We start from the raw sequence: 23,075 nt of genomic DNA on the forward strand, positions 1-23,075 counted from the left end.
TCAGAACTTGACTGGAACCCCCCATCCAAAAAAAAAAAAAAGAAAAAAGAGTTGTGTTGTATGCTATATATGATGATGATTATATAGAGAACTGACCAGTTACTGGTGTTGTATCTGTTTGTAATATCTTTAACAAATGATCCTGTACATAATTTATTTCCCCATCATTATCTTAGGGTTTGAAACTTTTCAGAGCCCCCTTATTCTCTCTACCCCATCTGTTTTGGTTACCAGGGGGGAGTTATTGTAAAGAGCCTTGCAAATTTGCAAGTGCTGGCTTCATGTTACTTAGAAAAAGTGCAGAATTCCTGCACCTTGATTATTGCAAGACCTGCACTTTCTAATGTTATCTTGGTGTTGCATTGATTTTACCATAAATCTCTTTTGAACATAACTTTATTTACACAAGTTATGTAACAGAGTATGAAATCAGAGGCACCTCAGTCCTTCGGCTCTGAGCACAATGATTTTGTAGTTCTTAGAGGCACATTATTATATCGTAAATAAGGTTCTATCTTTCTGAAGCTTTAAAGACGGTCCTTGCAATTTAAATATTGGGATGAATTCAAAATCATATCTTTCCGAGCTGTGTTTTTCCCAACTTTTTTTTAATTTAATTTCATTGAATTATCTAGTTGTTTTAGTTAACTTTTGTTGTGTTGTTGAATATGAACGCGAGCTTCTGATTGATTTGCTTGTATTGTGCCATCCATCAGAAAAACTAGAAGGAGATGAATGAATTGTAATTAATTGCAAATTTTGTGAAGTCTGAATAAAATAAATTAATAAGAATTTTATTTTTTTAATTGATCTTGCATTTGATCCTTGAATATTTGGATATCAAGCTAGCTTCATGTTTAGTTAATTTATGAATGAATAAACAATGCCATTAAACAGGAAAAGAAATAAAATAAAATCAACTGAGCATCATCATCTGAGTCAATCCCTCCCTCCCACCCAAGCCAAAAGAAAAAAATCTGGGCATGGCTCTTTGGACGTAGCCTCTACTGGTAATTTGACACCCTGAGAGAGAGCTGTTTCAGCATAATTTTAAGAAGAGTGGAGCCACACATGGGGCCTCCCGACAGTGCTTTTTTTTTTTTTGGCTTTTTTTCATATGTTTTTCTAAAACTTTTAAATATTTAAAAAAAATCACAACATCATTAAAAAATACTTCTTTAATTATTAAGTTTAAAAAAAAATTAAAAAAAAACAACAACACTACTTTTGAGAGCATGGGGCTAGCATTTCTCTTTTAGTTTTAAGAATTTGTTTGGTGGTGTTTTTTGGTGGTATGCGTCTTTACCCAAAGGACAATGCTATGGTGCACACAAAATATGCATCCCAAATATGCATACTAGTGTAAATGAGTTTTTTAATTTTTTTTTTTTTAAGTATTTTTTAAACATTCTTAACAATTAAGAAAAAATAAACAAAAAATAGAAATTCATTTACTAATAATCACTTTTTTAGCTATTAAAAATAATAAAAAATATATATAAATTCACATATTTGATAAGCATATTTAGAGTCATACTATCATTTTACTTGCTCAAAGTAAATGTCAATGCAAATGTGTGAGAGAGAGAGAGAGAGAGAGAGAGAGAGAGTTGAACAGAAGGAGGACATGACCCATCCGAAAGATCTACCAAAATGGAAAGGGATTGGAAGAGAAAGCGAGAAAGGGCAGAAAGAGCACAAAATGGCACACTCTGCACCACATGAACCTGGACCTAATATCTCTTCTATCCAATAGCATCTCTACCACCCATATCTCTTAACTTTCTTCTACTGCCCATCCTATTATTTTCTTTTCTTTGATTTTATTTTTAAGTAATTTTCCATTTAAATAATCAGTTAACATGAGACGAGTTGTTAAACAGAAACCAAAATTTTCAAAAAGTTTCATTAGTACAAAATAAAACAAAAAACAGAGGCGGTTGGAGGGAGCTCAACTAGCTCTTCGCCTACCACACCCACTAACTACTCACTTCGGGTTCACTGTCTCTTCCTCCTCTTCCTTCTCAACCAACTGAAAAGTTTTCATCTTGGTTTGTGTCTTTCTCTGAAGTGGATCCAGGTACTTGAACGCACAAAGCTTTTTCTTTTCTTCTTTAATATCTAGTTTTCTAACTCATTTTACTTATGAACTTAAACTTAATTTCAGTTGGAACTACTTTGCTGCTCTGCCTTTAAAATTTATAATCCTAAATGTTGAGGCCGTGGCAATCTTAATTCATCTTCATCCTTGACTTAATGACTCGTTGGATCTTCTTCCTTGTATTCATGACCGAGTGGGGAGTTAAAAAGATGAATCCCATACAGAAACTTGATAATTATAGTATGGAATTCCCATCAGTTTATAATTATAACTATATAATTATAATACCAAAACTGTTTCATTCACTGAATCTAAGTAGTAAATCTTGGTTTCTGTGAAGAATTTAGTTCATCATTTGCATAGGTTTGGAGACCTGTAATTCTGCAATTCATGAGACGTGTTGCATATTTGAGCTGTATTATAGTTTTCAGTTCAACTTCTTAAGAAATTTAAGCTTGTCAATTTGACAGAAATGCTCATATCATCAATTGGTGTAGTTCTTATTGGGAAAATGAAGAAAGAAAGTTCCTTGACAAAGAGAGATAGATATACATGTATTTTTTTTTTTTTTAACAAGGAAATAGGAAATATAATCTTGTTCAACTTGTTTAATGCGTAAGATTTTGCCTTAACTTACCAAGTAAAATAAAAAGCAAAAAAAATCTAATCCTGGTTATACAACGCGTAGTTCAAAGTCATAGGTGTCTGCTTGATTTGGAGACACTCCTTATTTAAGGTTTCAAACCAATCTTGTGAACAAGTTCTTTGGAAAAAAGACTTGGTGTATAATTCGTATTTTATTGGCTTTAGCAGAAGACTGACAAAGTTATAAGGGGAACCAGCTTAAGCAATTCATTGGAGCTGTTGAAGGAAGCACATGAGAAGAAAGATATTACATGTATATGATTTGACAAAATTGTTAACGGGCGTGTGAAGTTAATTGTACATGCATCAGAAGAAGCCATATGATGGCCACGACTGCAGTGATCGGGCTTAGTGCAGGGAAGAGGCTCTTGAGTTCCTCCTACCATTACTCAGATCTCACAGAAAAGCTCCCATTTGTCAATGATAATGCACTAGCACAGTATCAAATCACTTCAACCAAGAAAGTGATTAGTTCCAAAAAGTCATCTAATTTTGGCCCCAGTTTTCCATCAGCTATTCGACAAGCAGAGTCTATCAAGGCTGTCAAAGAAGATGTAGATATTATCTCTTCTCCTTCAACTGCAGAGCCATGGTTTCAGAGACCCAACAACCTTGAAGAGGAAAGTTCTGATCCTGATTATTTGGTGGAGGCACTTCTTTTGCTGCAAAGGTCTATGCTGGAAAAGCAATGGAATCTTTCTTTTGAGCAGAAGGTACTAACTGATTCAGCAAGAGGAAAAAGTCACAGGAAGATATCTGTCACTTGTTCTGGAGTATCTGCTCGGCAAAGGAGAATGAAAGCTAGGAAGAAAGTTCTGAACAAAACTGGTTATGTGGTTCCACCTTATACTGGTAAGCAGTTGAGATCATTGATCAGTCCAGAGCTGCTTCAGAATCATTCGAGGGGTTATGTCAACGGTGTAGTAAGTGAAGAGTTGCTTACTCATGCAGACGTGGTATGCCTGTCAAAGAAAATTGGTGCTGGTCTTTCCTTAGAGGAGCACAAATTGAGGTAGTTGCATGCTCTCACAATATGATGATTGATTCTGATTTGGTGAACTGTTTATACATATTTAAAAGTGTACTAATTTACAAATGCAGACATAATAAATAAGTAAAATGAATGACAAAAGGATCAATTTTATTCTTTACTTACTGATGCATAAATTGAAGAAAGCTAATCCTGTTGTTTTAGCTTTCCCTATAGTTAGATATATATAGATGCTGATGACTGCAACGTACTTGCATAATTCCAATTTATTTCGTATCATTTGGATAGCAATATCGTGTCATTGATTGATTCCCTTTCCATTTCTAATTTTATGCATAGCAATACATTGTTCCTATTCTATTCATTTAATATTATATGATAAAATTCAAGGCACTTGTGAACTTGTTTCACGGAAGGCCCTCACAACAGTTGTGGTCTGGAATTCCTACTTACAAATATAAGGCTGTAAGAGTACGGGTCTGTGGAAGAGAGAGAATGAGAGGGAGGGAGGGAGAGAGAGAGAGAGAGAGTATCCCTTCCTGGATTTATCTGGTTTAATTGCTGGATGTCATTTAAAATTAGTTTACACTTGTATGACAGTTCCTTCAGGAGAAAATCTCTTATTGTATGTCTTTTTATTTTTGCATTGGGACATACAGATTGAAGGAGAGGCTAGGATGTGAGCCATCTGACGACCAACTTGCAACTTCATTGAGGATTCCTCGAGCTGAATTACAATCAAAACTGATTGAGTGTTCTTTAGCAAGAGAGAAGCTGGCAATGAGTAATGTTCGTCTGGTCATGTCTATTGCTCAAAGATATGAAAACATGGGTGCTGAAATGGCCGACCTTGTTCAGGTAATTTTCTGCTCCTTGCATAACTTAAAATATATGTCAATGTGTCATAAACTTAAATATAGTATGCAATGTGAGTTTCTGCTATAAGAAAAGAATGTTATTTCTCTCATGTAGGGTGGGTTAATTGGACTACTTCGCGGAATTGAGAAATTTGACTCTTCGAAAGGGTGCAGAATTTCAACATATGTTTATTGGTGGATACGCCAAGTAAGGCTAATATTTCCTGGTTCACATTGTAAATAATGCAATGAGATGCTCATAGCAATCATATGTGTGGAAAGCATATTTAACATGCTTACCACTACATCTCTACCAAGTTTTCATGTTTGGTTCCACTTCATCATGCATGAAACAATAAGATGGTCAAGATGGTATTTTTAATTATCTGCATTAAAAAACAAGGTGCATTCATATTCCTAAACTAATAGCATATGATTATCCTAAACTAATAGCATCATTTCATAGCTGTAAACACAAGCAAAGTTTTGATATTATCCTTGCATCCATTTTCTAAGTCCACACTGAGATATTCTCTCAATTATGTGTCCCAGTTATTTATTTATGATCATCATGTTTGATACTATTGTAAGAGCCAGTACAGAGCAAAATATGCTCACATAAATTTTTGTAAGAAGTAGAGAATTAAATTTCTCCTTTTCTATTTTTTCTTGGGATTTTTATACATCTTTTTCTTGCAAGTCGGTAGGATATCTATTACATGGGATTTTCAAAGCAGTAAATTTGATTTCTAGGGTAACACTGGCTTTTTTACCAGGGTGTTTCAAGAACATTGGTTGAAAATTCCAGGACTTTGAGATTACCTGCTCATATGCATGAAAGATTAGGTTTAATCCGGAATGCAAAAGTTAGACTGGAAGAGAAAGGAATAACCCCATCAATTGATGTAAGTTGATTACGCAATATTTACATTTACTATGTTTATCCTTTACATACAAAAATATCAGTGAGAATGCATAACAGCCTGAACCCATCTGCCATAAAGGAGGCACGTACTAAGATGCTTTACACTGCCATTAATTTCTTCTTGCCTGTAAATTATCTGATTGTTTCCCCTTTTTTCAGAGAATTGCAGAATGCCTGAAGATGTCAAAAAAGAAAGTCAAGAATGCTACGGAGGTACCAATATGTTTGAAATTGACTGTGTCTAGGCCATTGTACTTGGTTAAATTGCACAACAGTGCTTATTGTATGGTATCATTTCATGTAGGCAATCAGTAAGGTCTTCTCTCTTGATAGGGAAGCATTTCCCTCTCTGAATGGTCTTCCGGGAGAAACACATCATAGTGTAAGTATTCTTGATGAAACTAATTTCTGAAATCCCAATATTTGTGGAAGAAGTTTTTCCTAAATATTGTAAACTTCTTCCTTATGCCATTGGTTGACTTTTTATTTTCTTTTTTCTATTTCAGTACATTGCAGATAATCGCCTTGAGAACAACCCATGGCATGGAGTGGATGAGTTGGCGCTGAAGGTAATTGAATTTAAAGTTGAAAATGCATTAGTGAAATGTCTGTAAGCAGGTGGTAATTCAAACACATTATAATGATTCACTTGAAAGTGTTCCAAGTCAAAATGAATTAGTTCATAATAATTATTGTAAGCTCTCTCTCTCTCTAAAAGTATGCTCCATATATACCTTCCTGTGGCATTTGGAACATTCCATTCCTAATTATTGTAGTTCTCAAGATTACTCCACATTGCTTTTAATCTCCTTGATAGCTCACAGAGTTTTCGGTCTTTGATTATTACTTCTTGAATTGTGAGTGAAGGCTAGGCCACTAAAAGCACTTAAGAGATCAAATCATTCCTTAAATTCCAAAAAATTAAATGCTGCCTCAAGTTTCTGTCTAATGTTCAAAATTCTCTTAAGTCATCTGAATTGTTTAAATTTTCTTTTGGAGTACTATCCGATTTTAGATGTATCCAACAAAACTCATGATAATTATTTCCCAATATCCGGTATTTATTCTAATATCGACCTTTAGCAAATAGAGGAACTTATTTGTGAGTATTGCATGACCTCTTTTTGTGTGCGCGCGCGCGTGCTGTATACTTGTTTACTGAAGACCAGGTGGATTTTCTGACAACTCTCAACACTGTATTTGTTTTCTATGCTAGTGAAGAAAAAAAGCTAATGATATTACTTGCAATAATACATTTTCAGGATGAAGTAAACAAGCTCATTAATATGACACTTGGGGAACGGGAGAGAGACATTATACGACTTTACCATGGTCTGGATAATGAATGTCTTACATGGGAGGATATTAGTAAACGGTAAGTGCAAAAGTAGATAGACAATACAGTACTACTTATTTCCAAGTAATAAAGCATAACTAAAACCTGTATGTTATTCTTCGGCCACCACGTCTTTCAAACTCTTCAGTTAAATCTGGTTGCTTTTTCAAAATAAAGTGAACATGTTTAGCCAGTAAGTTCTGCCCATGATTGCACTTGAACTGAATGTATGCTATATTGGGTTAAATGTATGCTATATTGGGTTACATCTCCAAGAGTGTGCAAGCGTTTTGCCTGACTCTAAACATTAGAGGTTAGATCGTGTTCATGAATTGCTTGTGTTGGTTGATTTCATGCTTTTGGGGTCCTTGCATATGCAAAATAACTGCATTAACATTTGTTTAATAGCCAGCTGTTTTGACGATTGTATTGTGCTTACTACTCTTTCAGCATAGGTTTGTCCAGAGAAAGAGTTAGGCAAGTCGGACTTGTTGCACTTGAAAAACTAAAGCATGCAGCCAGGAAGAGTAAGATGGAGGCTATGCTGGTGAAACATTAGTTTTCTGTACGTGTTTCAGCAAAGATGAATGCCACAAGTTAAGATACTCATGTATAGATATAGAAAAGAAAAAGTACTGTATCTTCTTCAATTTGTTCTTCCAATCAGAAAAAAAAAAAAAGGTTATAGAAGATTATTATGCCAGGGTTTTTCACCCTAACTTTCTGTAACAAGAGATAGAAAACACCGATTATAACCCATAAGTTGGTAGCGGAAAATTTCATGTATTTAAAGAGAATTTCATATGTGAAGCACATCTCATATACTGGATGTTTCCTTGACGACCTTGAGCTACACGTCTGATCTTATTCTGTACTTGTTTTGTATAATTAATCTTTTAATTTAGGAAATTTTCTACTTACTATGTTGGGTATGAATGTGCTTTATGGGTGAAGAAAGAGCCATTTGGGTGAGGAGAGCGAGGAAAGGCTTCGGCCATGCAGCATTCATGTGAGATAGGGGCGATTAAAGGATTAAACTACATCAAATGCACCATATGGGTTCAGGGATAAAGTCAAGCATCTATATCCCTCTAATATCAAGATTAGTTCATAGAAATAAATCCTAGAAAGGCGTCCACCTGTATGGAAATCCAGCTAATGAGATATGGATCTATCAAAATTGAGTTGAGATGATAAAATATTATTAAAATATTATTTTTTAATATTATTATTATTTTAAGATTTGAAAAAGTTGAATGATAGACCACGTCGTTCCACAAGACTCCGTAAACCAAATCCCAAATATTTGGGATGATCTGATACGTGAAGAAGGCATGCAGCGTGACTGGGTCAGTGAGCTTCCACGCACGAAGCGCGCATGAAGTACGCACGAGCGCACGAAGCGGATGATTTCCGTCAGTTTCATTCTAGTACGCACGAGCGCACGAAGCGGATGATTTCCGTCAGTTTCATTCTAGTACGCACGAGCGCACGAAGCGGATGATTTCCGTCAGTTTCATTCTATTTTTAAGCTCTGTTTTAGGCTCTGTTTCATGAGCAGTAGTTTAGGTTCTTAGTCCGCAAGTCAGTCCGCATTTTCCATTCTTAGTCCGCAAGTCAGTCCGCAAGTTTTCATTATTGTTTCCTTTTATTTCGGTGTAATTCTGCTATTTAAGCAGAAGAGAATTATTAATGAATCATCGAATATTGTTGAGTCAAATTGTGGTACCTTCTCACCCGAAGAGAACAACTATTTTAGCATATTTAATTTATCCTCTGTGTTTGGGACCTATCATTGGCCTCAGAGCCAGGTTCATTTTACTATGGGAACCAATAAAGAGAGAATTGAACAACTGGAGGCTGGACTCGGTGAAGTTCAAGAGGGGCTACACCGGATGGAGCTGGGCATGGCGGATCGACTGCGACACGTTGAAGAGACTTTTAACCGTCTCTCTGATGTGCTCCTTGCCAACCAAGAACCTCCAAACCAAGGTAATCAAAACCGTGAAGGTCACAATGGGGGACGACTTGTGGTATCCTCCAAAACAGCAAAATTAGAATTTCCGCGATTTTCAGGAGATGATCCGACGGAGTGGTTCAACCGTGTAAACCAGTTTTTCGAGTTCCAAAATACTCCCGACAACCAAAAGGTTTCTTTAGCATCTTACCATTTGGAAGGAGAAGCCAACCAGTGGTGGCAATGGATTCGCAAGACTTTTCAAGATGAAGGTCGAGTTATTTCGTGGATCGATTTTGAAGAGGAACTCTGGGCGCGTTTTGGGCCATCAGACTGCGAAGATTTTGACGAGGCTCTGTCCCGTGTTCGGCAGACGGGTTCCCTGCGTGATTACCAACGGGAATTCGAACAATTAGGCAACCGGGTCAAAGGTTGGACACAGAAGGCTTTGGTGGGCACCTTCATGGGTGGTTTGAAGACAGAAATTTCGGATGGAATCCGTATGTTTAAACCACAAACTTTGAAAGATGCTATACGTTTCGCAAGGATGAGAGATGATCAACTAATGAGACAAAGGAGATTCTTACGACCTGCCCCTCCATTACGAGCTCCCCCAGTTCTTCCACCAGCAAATCGGGCAGCACATGTCGCTCCAGTTCGACGACTGAGTTGGGAGGAAATGCAGCGACGACGTCTCCAAGGTTTATGTTTCAATTGTAATGAACGTTTTACTGCAGGTCATAGATGTCAAGGGCCCCGGATACTAATGTTGGAGGGCTACGAGGACGATAACAATGTTATCTGTGATGAAGTCAATGAAGAAAGAAATACGGGAAGACACCAGGAGGAGAATCTAGAACCAGAGATTACGTTGCATGCATTAACGGGCTGGTCAGCGCCCAAGACCATGCGAGTAGCGGCTAGAATCGGTGCCCACGACGTCATTATATTAATTGACAGCGGATCGACTCACAATTTCCTGAGTGAGCGCTTAGCTAACTTGCTGCGATTACCGGTGATACCAACAGAGACCTTTCCCGTTCGGGTTGCCAATGGAGAATCTCTTAAATGTCAAGGAAGGTTCGAGGGGGTACAAATCAATTTGCAGGGCACTGTGTTTTCCTTAACTCTTTATTCCCTACCTCTCGCAGGCTTGGACGTAGTACTGGGGATTCAATGGCTTGAATTACTTGGCTTGCCGTGGTATGCGACTGGAAACAGTTGACCATGGAATTTTTATGGGAAAACCAACCCAGGAGATTAATCGGCGTCGACGAGCAAGACATCCAAGCCGCGTCACTCAAGGAGCTAACCAAGGAATGTCGCCCCAGTCAAACGCTGTTTGCGTTATGCTTCCAGATCGCTCAAGCGGAACCACCGATGAATATTCATCCAAGCATGCAAAAATTATTGCAGGAATTTTCTGATCTATTCATAGAGCCCTCATGCTTACCACCACCAAGGGAAGTCGACCACTGCATTAATCTTAAGGAAGGAACCAAACCAATAAACGTTCGGCCTTATCGGTACGCACATTATCAGAAGAATGAGATCGAAAAGCAGGTCCAGGATATGCTGCAATCGGGGCTTGTTCAAACCAGCACTAGCCCATTTTCATCACCCGTATTGCTAGTAAAAAAGAAAGACGGGAATTGGCGCTTTTGCACAGATTATCGGGCACTCAACGCCGCAACCATTAAAGACCGATTTCCGATACCGACAGTAGATGATATGTTGGATGAGCTCTACAGTGCTTCATATTTCACCAAACTCGATCTGCGAGCGGGCTACCATCAGGTACGAGTTAAACCAAGTGACGTCCATAAAACTGCTTTTCGGACACATAATGGTCATTACGAATACTTAGTAATGCCGTTCGGTTTATGTAACGCACCTTCGACATTTCAAGCTATCATGAACTCCATCTTTCGTCCGTATCTTAGAAAATTTATATTAGTTTTCTTTGATGATATTCTAATCTATAGTCCGGATTGGGATCACCATTTATCACATGTAAGGCAAACCTTTGAAATATTGAGGCAGCATCGATTCTTTGTAAAATCTAGCAAATGTGCATTTGGGCAGCAAGAACTGGAGTACTTGGGGCACATCATCACTAGCCAAGGCGTGAAAGTGGATGACAATAAAATTGCTGCTATGATAGTCTGGCCACAACCCACTAACATTTCGGAACTACGTGGTTTTTTAGGCTTGACAGGTTATTACCGGAAGTTCGTCAAAAACTACGGCATAATAGCTAGACCTCTCACCAATCTTCTCAAAAAGGGGCAATTCGGATGGCACGAGGAAGCTGAACGTGCCTTTCTTGCTCTCAAACGGGCCATGACGACCACTCCTATATTGGCCATGCCAAACTTCAATGAATCTTTTACTATTGAAACGGATGCGTCGGGAGAAGGCATCGGAGCAGTTCTATCTCAACGTGGCAAGCCAGTGGCATACATGAGCTGAGCTCTCGGAGTGGCCAAGAAATCATGGTCGACGTACGCTAAGGAAATGTTGGCTATCATCGAAACCATACGTACATGGCGGCCTTACCTTCTAGGCCAGAAATTCTATATTCAGACCGATCAATGTAGCCTCAAATATTTTTTAGAACAGCGAATAGCAACTCCGGAGCAGCAAAAATGGGTCGCTAAGCTGTTGGGTTACGATTATGAAATTACATACAAACCGGGCCGAGAAAACTCTGCAGCTGATGCTCTCTCTCGAAAACAGGGCAGTCCCGTCTTCAAAATATTTTTTTTCCGCAAGTTAGCTTGTGGGAAGAAATTAAAAAAGCTGCAGAAAAGGACCCCTACATCCAGGCAAAAAGCCGTATGGCCACGGAACAACCTGGAAGTTCGTATACATGGTGCAAAGGACTCTTACGTTACAAAGGCAGGATTATTGTTCCGAACGACACAGCCTTACGGGCTAAATTACTGCACGAGATGCATGACACCAAGGTGGGGGGTCATTCGGGTGTCTTGCGTACATTTAAGAAGCTGGGACAACAATTTTACTGGCCGGGGATGCATGGAGCAGTGCATAATTACGTAAAAGGATGTGAAGTTTGCCAGAAAATTAAAACAGAAACCTTGGCTCCAGCCAGACTCCTTCAGCCACTACCCATTCCGTGCCAAGTATGGGACGACATCTCCCTAGATTTTATTGAAGGGTTACCGACCTCACAAGGAAGAGACACCATAATGGTAGTTGTCGACAGATTCAGTAAGTCTGCACATTTCCTCACCTTAAGTCATCCTTTCACTGCAAAAAATGTGGCAGAAAAATTTGTCGAAGGCATTATCAAGCTTCACGGGATGCCCAAGTCAATTGTTTGCGATCGGGATCCGATTTTCATCAGCAATTTTTGGCAAGAATTCTTCAAGATGTCGGGCACCAAACTGAAGCTCAGTTCCTCATACCATCCACAAACGGATGGCCAAACGGAAGTCGTCAACGGTTGCGTTGAACAGTATCTACGGTGTTTTGTTCATCAATGGCCACGGAAATGGTGTTCCTTCTTACCTTGGGCTGAATATTGGTACAATACAACATACCACATTTCGACTGGAATGACTCCTTTCCAGGCGCTGTATGGGCGGTTACCACCCTCTATTCCGACGTACAACGATGGCCTCTCTCCAGTACACGAAGTTGACCAACAACTCATGCGCCGAGATGAACTGCTACGGCAATTGAAGGTTAATTTAGAGAGATCGCAGAATCGAATGAAGCAGTTGGCAGATCAAAAAAGGAGGGACATTACGTTCAATATCGGTGACTGGGTGCTTTTGAAGCTACATCCATATCGCCAGCAAACGGTCTTTAAACGGGTCCACCAAAAACTTGCTAGCCGTTTTTTCGGACCCTATCAGATTCTCGAGAAAATTGGGCCAGTCGCATACAAATTACAGTTGCCGAAGGAAGCACGCATTCACCCGGTGTTTCATGTATCACTACTTAAATGCTACCAGTTTAATGAGGACGTCAACAAGGAGATGGCTGAAACTAAACGAGTTGAGCTACCACCTTTCTCCGACGATGGGGTAGTCATCTTAGAACCTCAAACTATTTTAGATTACCGCTGGCTCAAGCAAGGAACTCAGTTGGTTGAAGAAGGCTTGGTGCAATAGAAACACCTTCCAGCCGAGGAGGCAACGTGGGAGTCAATAGCCAAGCTGAAGGAAATGTTTCCGCGTCTGGACCTTGAGGACAAGGATCCGCTTGTTGGGGGAAGTAATGATAGACCACGTCGTTCCACAAGACTCCGTAAACCAAATCCCAAATATTTGGGATGATCTGATAAAGAAGGCATGCAGCGTGACTGGGTCAGTGAGCTTCCACGCATGAAGCACGCATGAAGTACGCACGAGCACACGAAGCGGATGATTTTCGTCAGTTTCATTCTAGTACGCACGAGCGCACGAAGCGGATGATTTCCGTCAGTTTCATTCTATTTTTAAGCTCTGTTTTATTCTGTTTTAGGCTCTGTTTCATGAGCAGTAGTTTCGGTTCTTAGTCCGCAAGTCAGTCCGCATTTTCCATTCTCAGTCCGCAAGTTTTCATTATTGTTTCCTTTTATTTCGGTGTAATTCTGCTATTTAAGCAGAAGAGAATTATTAATGAATCATCGAATATTGTTGAGTCAAATTGTGGTACCTTCTCACCCGAAGAGAACAACTATTTTAGCATATTTAATTTATCCTCTGTGTTTGGGACCTATCATTGAATTGTTTATTATATTTTATGTTTAGATTTGAAAAAGTTATAACGATGAATTAAGATGAATTGAGATAAGTTTAAGTTCCAAACGAAGCCTAAAAGCACGAGAGGCATCATCCAATGAGTTCTCTGATGCAAGTCGTTAGGACACACCACAGGCATATTTGGAAATTTCATCAACATAACATCATCATCTCACACTTATTCCACTATTATGAAATGACATTGTCTATCAACCTTTAAATTTAATATTTTTTTTAAAATAGATGATCTAAAGGTGATAGAAAATGTTACATTTATAAAATTTAATGAAATTCTTAGAATAATAATGTGCTATATAGTATTACTCAAAAATAAAAATGTTATGTATCGCATTCTCTATCTAAAGTCGATGAGACGTCGTTGCTAATGGACCTAGCTTTTCTTCTGAAGAACATAAGACACAATCGAAAGGTGATAAAAAAAAAAAAAAAAATTATCAAAATTTATAAATTGGGATGAAAGTAAAATAAAAATAGTAGTATATTAGGATTGCTTTTTTAGAAATTACATCAATAATTCGTTCATGAGTGTGTCCACGCATCCACGTGTTTCAGAGAGAGAGATCTCCAACTCTTTAGAAGTGTGATTACGTGTCATCTTCATGGGATTGAGAACCACGACCTGATCAACCAGTCATCCTCATCTTGTTTTTTTTTTTTCTTTTAAATAATATTTTATACAGTCATAATGGTATAAATATCATGATATTATGTATTATTTTAAAAAAAATTAATTTTTTTATGTGAATCTCATTTTTATTTATTTATTTTTAAAAGAGTGCACGATACTTATACAATACAAATATCATTTCTCTTTTCTTTTAATTAAATATTTAATTAAAATAGGATAAAAGTATAAAGTTTGAGTTTGAGTTTTATAAACTTTTTATTTTGAGAGTCTTACTACACAACTACCCACTGTTCACGCAACCTTCGCACTCCAACCTACGTAGCTTTTTTTTTTTTTTTAAATGTGTGGGGTCGAGAATGTTCATTTCAAATTCCCCCCAGGCCGCGTTCTTCTTCGCTTCTAAAAGAAAATGTGCGGGTCGAGAAGGTTCATTTCAAATTCCACCCCCCAGGCCCGCGTTCTTCTTCGCTTCTTCAGAAATCCTAGGGAGAAAATACTAAGCAAAACTCCAAAAACCCAGGATTTGGCAACTACCAACGAAAGCAAATCAGTGGGAGAAAAATCAGCCAGCTCCAGTTGGATTGGGACGTGCGGATTTAAACGTTGATTCAAATAGAGGTTTGCTATTCCTTTTTTTTTGGTAAAGCAAAATCGTGAGAGACGGAGATGTAACTGTGTTTTGGCCTTTTGGAATTTTTTTGTAGAAAAAAATTTTCGTGAGTAGGGAGTTTCGTGTCGTCGGGGAACATTTGGATATTTTCCGCTACGAGTTCACCATTTCCGTACGACTTCTCCAGCTTCACGATTTCCACACGGTTTTAGTCCTCCGCTGGTATTGTAGCTGCCGAGAGCCACTGTATGTCATCTTACAAGGGTAAGAAATTAAAGAAAATGGTTTTTATTTTTCTCTTTTGGTTTCATCTCTCAATTTCTAGCATTACTCATTGTGTGTTTATGCATTTATGGATCTACGATTTGATGTTTGTTTAATCTGTGTTTTGTGGGGTTTTTGGGTTGTTGATGTTGTATGTATGCCACTGATTTTTTGGTTGTTGATAACATCTAAAATGAGTGAGATTATTGGCTGGAACTGGTGGGAAGGGGAAAACACAGAGGGAATATACTAGAAAGAGTTTCACAGCCTTGATATACAACATGGTATAAGGTTCATAAACATTGTCTCAAATTCTTAAAGAACTAAAATTTATACCTTTTACTAGCTCCTTTAAACAGAACCATACATCCAAGATAGCAAAAAGATCTAGAAGTGGCTTGACCCTGCTGTTTTCACACCATGGTGCCATTCCATGCTTATTTTAAAATCAACCACAAAATGCATCTACATTTATTCTGTGACATACATAACTTTACTTCACTTATTCTTTAACACTCCAATTGAATTTGCTTTAATCTCATAAAAGAAATAAACATTGGCAAAACAAGTTTATTTTCTTTAACCAAATAAATTTATTACACAAAATAATGTAACAAGGATGTGATTATTTGTTTTCTTTCAATAAGAGTGGATAACTAGTCATTTTCATTTGTAAGAGCCCTAGACATCAAATATCCCCCTTTTTGACAAAAAAAAAAAAAAAAGTTAAAGACCACTGTATTTTGATCACTTAGCCTTTTAAAAAAAAAAAAAAAAAAACCATGAAGAGATGATGGATAATATGAGAAAACACCAATAAATTAAAATGATGGCAAAGAGCATACTAGGTTGGTGGATGATATGATGTTGACCAAAGCTTGCATTGTTCTTCCCACTCTTCTTTTGATGATGCAGCAGATTTGCTAACCTAAAAAAGAATAAACCCAAGAGGAAAATTTATGAGTCTTAACTAGATGCTTAGTCCCACAGCAGAACATATAAGATGAATAATAGGAACTATCTTTGATTGGTAAGATAATGATTTAAGAAAATTTCACTTTGACAATGGATGGATAACTTGTTTCTCTTGAGAAAGTTTAAGAATCAAATGGGTGGTAATTTGAGCTTATGTTGTTTCTCTTGCATGTATTTTAAATGCAAGTGTTTTATGCAGGTCACCACCGATGTAGCTATGGCACTAATCAGAAGATATATATTACTAGTTCTTCCCTAAGCTTGAAAATAGTTTTAAACAAGAATTAACTTGCAAATTAAGATATCAAAAGGACGACCCACTTTTGTAATAAAAGCACCAAGCCGATAGGCATTTACTATCTCTCGTACATCTTGTTGCATGCTGTCCAACTGATTGTCATTTTCACATGCACTGAATTTCAAACCACTGGGAATGTCACTTCGAATTAGGCTTTGAAAAATTAGTCAGTTTACTCTATTTCCTCCAATCATTAGAAATGGGCAATAGCCAATTAACCCTTGTTTTCAGAATTTTTCTTCAAAAGCCATTTTTCTTTCACTAACCAGAATTTCCTTCTTTTTAGTGTATAAACTATCTTCAGAAATTGGTTGAAGTATTTTTTATGGTCGTGTATTTATATTGCTGTTAGTTAGTTAGCATTTTATTTTAGATGGTCATGCATTTGATTTTTGCACTGTTGGTACAGGTATAAACCACATAATGAGCAACAAGAGGAGGGAGAGGGAAGATTGGGCGTATAGCATTTTTGTTAAAATGGAAGTGTTCCATTTCCTTCTCATGATATGTAAAAGGGTAATATATATGTAAAAGGTGTACTATTTTTTGAAGTGTCAAAAAATAGGACTTTATTGAACTTTGTAAATATTTTTTGTTCAATTGTGAAATGCAATGAGGAGTGCGTCTTATTGTTCAGGATTTTTGGAATGCATCATGCTTAGGTATGAGATGCCTTTTGCCTTTCTACTTTAGAATGCCTTGATGTTTTACCTTTCTGATTTTCAACCTCCTTTATTCTATTTTAGAATGCATTCTTTATGGAAAAACCCCAGCTGATGAGATCAAACAATCCCATGCCTCTTGTCATGGTCTTTGGATAAATATATGCTAACTCACGAATTGGTGAGCAATTGGGCAGTTGGCAACCATAAGATGAGACCAGCTATCTAGAACTTGATCAATATCAATGAATCTAACCAAATAAATAGAGACAACTTGCTGCAGGTATCAAAAAAGAAGAAAAATGTGTCACGAGTTTATCCCCTAGTTCAATCCCTCATTTCATTCAAATCCAATAATCAGAAGATTCAGAACCTCATTTCATTGCATATAATAAAGCCCACAAAACCTCATTCCATTGCATATAATTAGAATCCCATCCCATTCAAATCCCTCATTTAACTGTAATAAAATATAATTTGGGCTGTCCAAGCAGCACCTTATTCCATTGCATATAAATAACATACTCCCTACATCACAAGCATTAACTAACACTTACAACTCAACATACAACTATGGAAGGAAATACACCAGTTCAGTTTTCAAAATAAAACAACAAGAATGTATTGTATTTCTCTAAGTTGAGTTTAAACAAATACAACAATAAAGTCAAAACTAGCAGCTAAAGCCATTATTTAGCTGCAACTATTTCTATAAATCTTCAGTCTTGCAAGTGTCCAAAGTGCTGTCCAATCCCATTTTTGGATATCCATCATTATTTCTGTAGAACCCACCAGGTTATTGAGGAAGACCAACCTCCAAAGACAATGTATATGAAGAGATGCGTGATGTAAACACTGGCTGAAAAATCTAAGCACTTTTTTGCCCTCTTAATCAGAGAAGGCATATATGCAGCTCTGCACAAACAAGAAAGGTTTGCTAATCAACAAGATAAAACTTCTAGTTATCCTCTTATTTAAATAAAAAGATGATAAACATTTGAAAGCATGCTTTGCCAAATTCTCTTTAGTATCCATGATAGTCATTTCATAATAAGTTTTAGCATTTATTTTATCGGTAAACAAAATTTTATTGATCATAAAATAGACAAAGGTCCCAAGTATACATGACATAGACAAGTTGGAACCATCTCCATACCATTGCAATCTTAGAGTTGTCCTGAATGCCTCAAAAAGGAGCTAGGAGGTCAATTACCATTTTCAGCATCACCCAAGTTAGCATGTAAAACTAAAATTTACTACATGAACGCAGAAACATGAAGCCATAGGGCGTTTCCTCAGACAACATAAACAACTTGTACACTTAGCATAACCCATAAACAACAATGTTTGATTCCAATTGTACAATGCTTTTCTAAGGACCCAGGAAAACCTAATCTTTCCTATACTGAATTCAGTGTTACAATCTCTCCTACTCAAATCCCTGATATCCTCACAAGTCATTTGTGTAGTAGCAAGGCTCAAGTCCTCCACTTTTGGTGGGGGATTGGCTCTGTACTATTGGTAATGACCCAAGAAAAATCCAAGATACACATCTAGCCTCATACTCCAAAATGACTAATTAAATTTTCAATTGAAGCTCCTTGAAATAATTATAAATCCTATAAGATTCTATGTTTCAATTAATATAAAATCTCATTCACTGCCCTTTTTAGACCCAGCGTTACGACCTCCATTTTTTCAAGTAACGTAAAAAGGATCTCAAGTTGTGTATCGCAAAGTGTATAATTTGTTTTTTGATCGGTAGCATAATAGTTTTTAAAGGAAAGGGCACATTTTAAAAGCAAAAAACCAATTCAAACCATCACAAATACAACCTGTAAAAGCATACAGCACTTTCAAAGATAGAAAAGTGGCATGGAGTTCTTACCCTGCAAGTGAGTTGAACAGAAATGAAGCAATGCCACGGTGGAGACGACGGCAGAGGGAGGCATCGATCACTGAAGGGGATGAAGGAGGGGCTCGAAGCTCTGAAGGGGGTTCTCTTTGGGCTGGGGTGAGGGGTCGAATTTGTTCTAGGGTTTCATGGGTGAGAAACTGTTTGGGTGAGGATGATAAATTTTTCTTCTAGCCTTTCAGGGTTGAGACAATACCGGCGTTGGGGGATCTCGGCTTGAGGTGGTGTTCACTAGGCTTTTGGGAGGGAAAGAAAATGGGGGAGACGGTTTGCGAGGGGCAATAACGTGAGAGGGTTTTCCCTGGGGTGAGGATGTTGGAAGAAGGTGACTCAAGTAAGGGCTTTCGGGAGGGGTAGAAAGGGATATGAGGGAATGAGAGAAACATATCTGGCTTTCGGGAGGGGGAGAGAAACAGATTGGCTTTCGGGAGGGAGAAAGGGGATTGAGGAGGGGGAGAAAGTCTTGTCAAGTGAGGGAGGGGAGGAAGCGAACCGTGACGTGGTCGATCAAACCGGTTCGCCACGTCAGGTGTGCGGAAGTTGTGCTACAGTGGGGAGGTTGTGCAGAATATTTCTTATTTTTAATATATCAATAATTGTCTAAAAGATTTAAATCAATGAATTATTTAATTTAAAATTTAATTAACATTCTAATTATATTATGTTCACATATGAAATTATCTCCATATCCTCAATGATGTAATACTCTCATTTTAAAATAAAGGATAAGATATAATTAAAATACAATATCTATGTAAATAGTTTTGGTAACATGATAATTTATGATAAAATGAAGAATAATTCTCAAACAGCACTACTAAAAAAAAAAAGATATATATTCTGACAACTTCTGTCTATCAATACTGTTTTTCAGCCTCTTTAACATCTATTAGCATTTCGGCAGCCACAGAAGAAAACGGCGAAACTCCAAAGTTGAGGGGAATCAAACGTAGAACAATGGCCAAGACACTGATGGTGCGTCCGTACGTTGTTACATCCTCGTCACGCGGGGCAAGCAGGCTCTTCCTCCGACAAGCTCAGCCACCGAAATCCTTTGTGTCCACGGTTTTATTGAATAGAAGTATACACGCCGGGTGTACTAAACTCCACGCTCCTAGAAATTGTATTGGAGAAGGTTATGCTCATGGAAGGTCATCTGGGTTCAGGTTCGTGCCGGTGGATAGTCGGAGGTTCAGCACAAGAGCCACGCATGTGAACGATGTTGGGTCCATAGACTCCCCACTCAGGCAGTCGATGGAGAAAAAGGTACGCAATATAAGCACTGTGTTTCTACTGTTTTTGTTTCCGAAAATAATTTTTGCTTTGATAGATTAATTACTTGGTCTTGAGCGGCTGAGCCTCGATAGTATGGAACTACGATATTTAATCAAAACAGAACTTTCGAGTCTTGAAATGTGTAAAGACACGTTTGTGGTGAGAAATTAGTAAGGATATGTTGGTAAAGGGGGTGAAGTTGAACGAGGCAATTATGCTAGAAGAGAAGAAATTGTCCATGGGATTCAAGAAGAAACATAACAGCTGGGCGGACAAAAAATTGGGTTATTCCTATATGGTTATTTCAAGGAATTAACATCTTGGGTTTCCTAATTGTCGCCTTATTTTGCATTTTTTGGATCTGTGGTCTCAATATCCTGGTTACGAATTCTGAACTACCAACAAGTTTCAAATTTGCACCATCAATTAAGAAATAACAGTTGAGATGGACAAAAAATTGGTGAACAAAGTGTATTTTCATTATTTCATTTTTTCAATTACCACATTTAATTACCTGCCCTTTTTGAAATTATATGTTGCAATATGCTTCAACAGATCAAGGAAGATCTCAGCGCAGAGTCAGTCACGGTAAAAGATGCTTATGGCGATGGTCGGCATGTCAGGCAAGCTCATGTGCTTGCTGGCTTATGTTTTGTATGATAGGAATAGTCAAATGCATCATCAAATACTTTCGTTCTCTGTTTTTCTAATTCTTGTACCAATCGATTGATATATCACTTAAATAAATGGATGGGAATTTCTGGGTAGTATGATTGATGGCAGTTCCCAATATTTATTGTTGTCTGTGTGTATATCACAGTATTATCCCAGTAAATCAGTTTTTAATAATGACATCGAACTTTCAAGGTTTTCTTGTGATACCTTGCTCTTATTAGTGCCCCAGAGTTCTCTGTATAGTATAATAATGCTTCTCTCCTATAAAAGAGTTTGAATAAATTGTTGTACGGGCCATCACAAGCATCTACAAGGGCCCCCCCCCCCCCCCCAAAAAAAAAAAATGATAGAATTTCCTTTGTGCTTTTGAAAATAAATCTTGAGGATGTATATTATAAATGGTCTCAGAGCTTTCTTAATGTACTTAAATAATGCTTTGAGAGCACTACACGTGACAGACCTCAGGGAGGCTTTCCACTCCTGAACGTGTTCTTATTTCGGATAGAAACCTTGTGTTTCCAGTGAATGTAAACTCTTGAAAATGATCAACACTCGGCATTTCTCTGTTTACTTTGTAATGTCCATTAATGCACTTCAGAAAATTATAACGTATTACTTAGAAAGTTGTTTGTGATGGAAATATTTAAGTTTTCAACATGACAGATTTGAATGACCATTCTTGCAATATGTAATTGACTGCACTATTCCCCCCCCAAATGTTAATGTTTATTTGTTTCTTTACTTCTCTATTTTTTATGGTGAAGCATTATTATTTTTTTTAATCACGCATTCACAAAATAATGTTGTGATGCTAATATTTCATTTTCTTTGAGCAATGCCCCTATTATGTCTGAAGTCGTGAATGTAGGCCACTTTAATGATTATAGGGGTGGCTTGAAAGGTGACACTTTCAATTTAGTTACGAAACTGAGTTAATTTTCCATGTGCTTGCAGCATTGATGTTGTCTCTTCAGCCTTTGAGGGACAATCAGCTGTTAACAGACAGAGGATGGTGTACAAAGCCATTTGGGAGGAGCTTCAGAGCACAGTGCATGCAGTTGACCAAATGACTACCCGAACCCCCACTGAAGCAGCTGCTGAAAAGTAATGAAGCCTTAAGAAAAGCTTAGTCTGAGGCCAGATTCTCTTTAATGGATTTCCTGGTTGTGGACTTATAATAAAACTCTCTGCCTCAGCTCCCTGTTGCAGTCACTGGCTTCATCTGAACTCCATTTATCTGAACAGCTTGCATTTGACAGGACTCGTTGCTATGGTAATTGTGAGTCTCCCAGAATGGGGGTGGTGACTGGAGATTCAACCCCCCCAGTTTTGTTTTTGGTATTTTTTTTAACCTTTTTTATTTTGTTATTGTTTTAAAACCCTGTGCATCTTTGAAGTTAATCAATTACTAAAGATTGTTTCTGGGGAGAGTTTTATGGGACTTTGACTTGGAAACCTTAGAAGTGCCCCTTCATGTCTTGTTTTACTAGTTCTTGGATTCCAATCTAAATAAAGGGGCACTACCAAAGTGTTTCAAAGATATTTTTCCATATAATTCCGGTTTTGTGTAGAGAGGAACCATGGATTTGTCTTGTGTCAGCTTAAGCGTCAAAGATGTGCAATAAAACGCTTTAGAACAAAGTAGTCTTTAGCCCACTGAAAGGAATGAAAAAGATGAGTTCTACCATTTTAGAAAGTGAGTTGAAAATAGAGGAATATGGAAGGGTGAATATGAGATTTTTAACTGCTTTTCCATACAAGATCAACAGAGGAGGCAAAGTAAAATGCTTTTGGTTATCTGCCATCTACTACTAGATCTCAAGCACTTATATTAAGGGCTCGTTTGGCTCCTTGACTGTATTCAATTCAGCTAAGTTCGATTCAGATTTAGACCTTTTCTAATATCTAAACACTCAACTCTCAAATCACTAAATTCATTTCAACTCAAAATTTCTTTACACGTGAAATCTACGATCTTTTTTAACTCAACACCTCTTTACACGTGGAATTCATAATCTTTTTTAACTTATTATAAATACATCTAAACTCATCTTAACATCCAAACACATTTAAACTTATCTTAGGTTGGTTCCACAAAACTCACTCTACCATCTCAACTTACTACTATTCATAAAGAATTCAATTCAGTTCAACATATTAATGCAAAAATGTTTTTAAAAAAAAAC

General features: G+C 37.5%; 2 protein-coding genes across 3 annotated transcripts; both read left to right on the forward strand.

Moving 5' to 3' along the window:
* The first annotated feature begins 1,777 nt into the window (after window positions 1-1,777).
* Window positions 1,778-7,708, forward strand: LOC109007498 (RNA polymerase sigma factor sigA-like). Of its 2 annotated transcripts, none has more exons than XM_018987179.2 (10): window positions 1,778-2,080; window positions 2,915-3,758; window positions 4,397-4,595; window positions 4,710-4,802; window positions 5,371-5,499; window positions 5,679-5,732; window positions 5,824-5,901; window positions 6,026-6,088; window positions 6,782-6,894; window positions 7,306-7,708. In XM_018987179.2, the coding sequence occupies exons 2-10, from the start codon at window positions 3,067-3,069 to the stop codon at window positions 7,412-7,414; spliced, it is 1,530 nt and encodes a 509-aa protein (XP_018842724.1). In that variant the 5' UTR covers window positions 1,778-2,080; window positions 2,915-3,066; the 3' UTR covers window positions 7,415-7,708. The 2 variants fall into 2 exon arrangements, with proteins under 2 accessions (XP_018842724.1, XP_018842725.1); XM_018987180.2 differs by having other exon boundaries at window positions 1,865-2,080; window positions 2,912-3,758.
* A 12,099-nt stretch (window positions 7,709-19,807) lies between these two features.
* LOC109007500 (protein BOLA4, chloroplastic/mitochondrial-like) lies at window positions 19,808-22,330 on the forward strand. The gene is made up of 3 exons (XM_018987182.2): window positions 19,808-20,205; window positions 20,770-20,837; window positions 21,844-22,330. The coding sequence occupies exons 1-3, from the start codon at window positions 19,897-19,899 to the stop codon at window positions 21,995-21,997; spliced, it is 531 nt and encodes a 176-aa protein (XP_018842727.1). The 5' UTR covers window positions 19,808-19,896; the 3' UTR covers window positions 21,998-22,330.
* Window positions 22,331-23,075: the final 745 nt, after the last annotated feature.

This window comes from Juglans regia, chromosome 16 (assembly GCF_001411555.2).
Source record: "Juglans regia cultivar Chandler chromosome 16, Walnut 2.0, whole genome shotgun sequence".
NCBI lineage: Eukaryota > Viridiplantae > Streptophyta > Magnoliopsida > Fagales > Juglandaceae > Juglans > Juglans regia.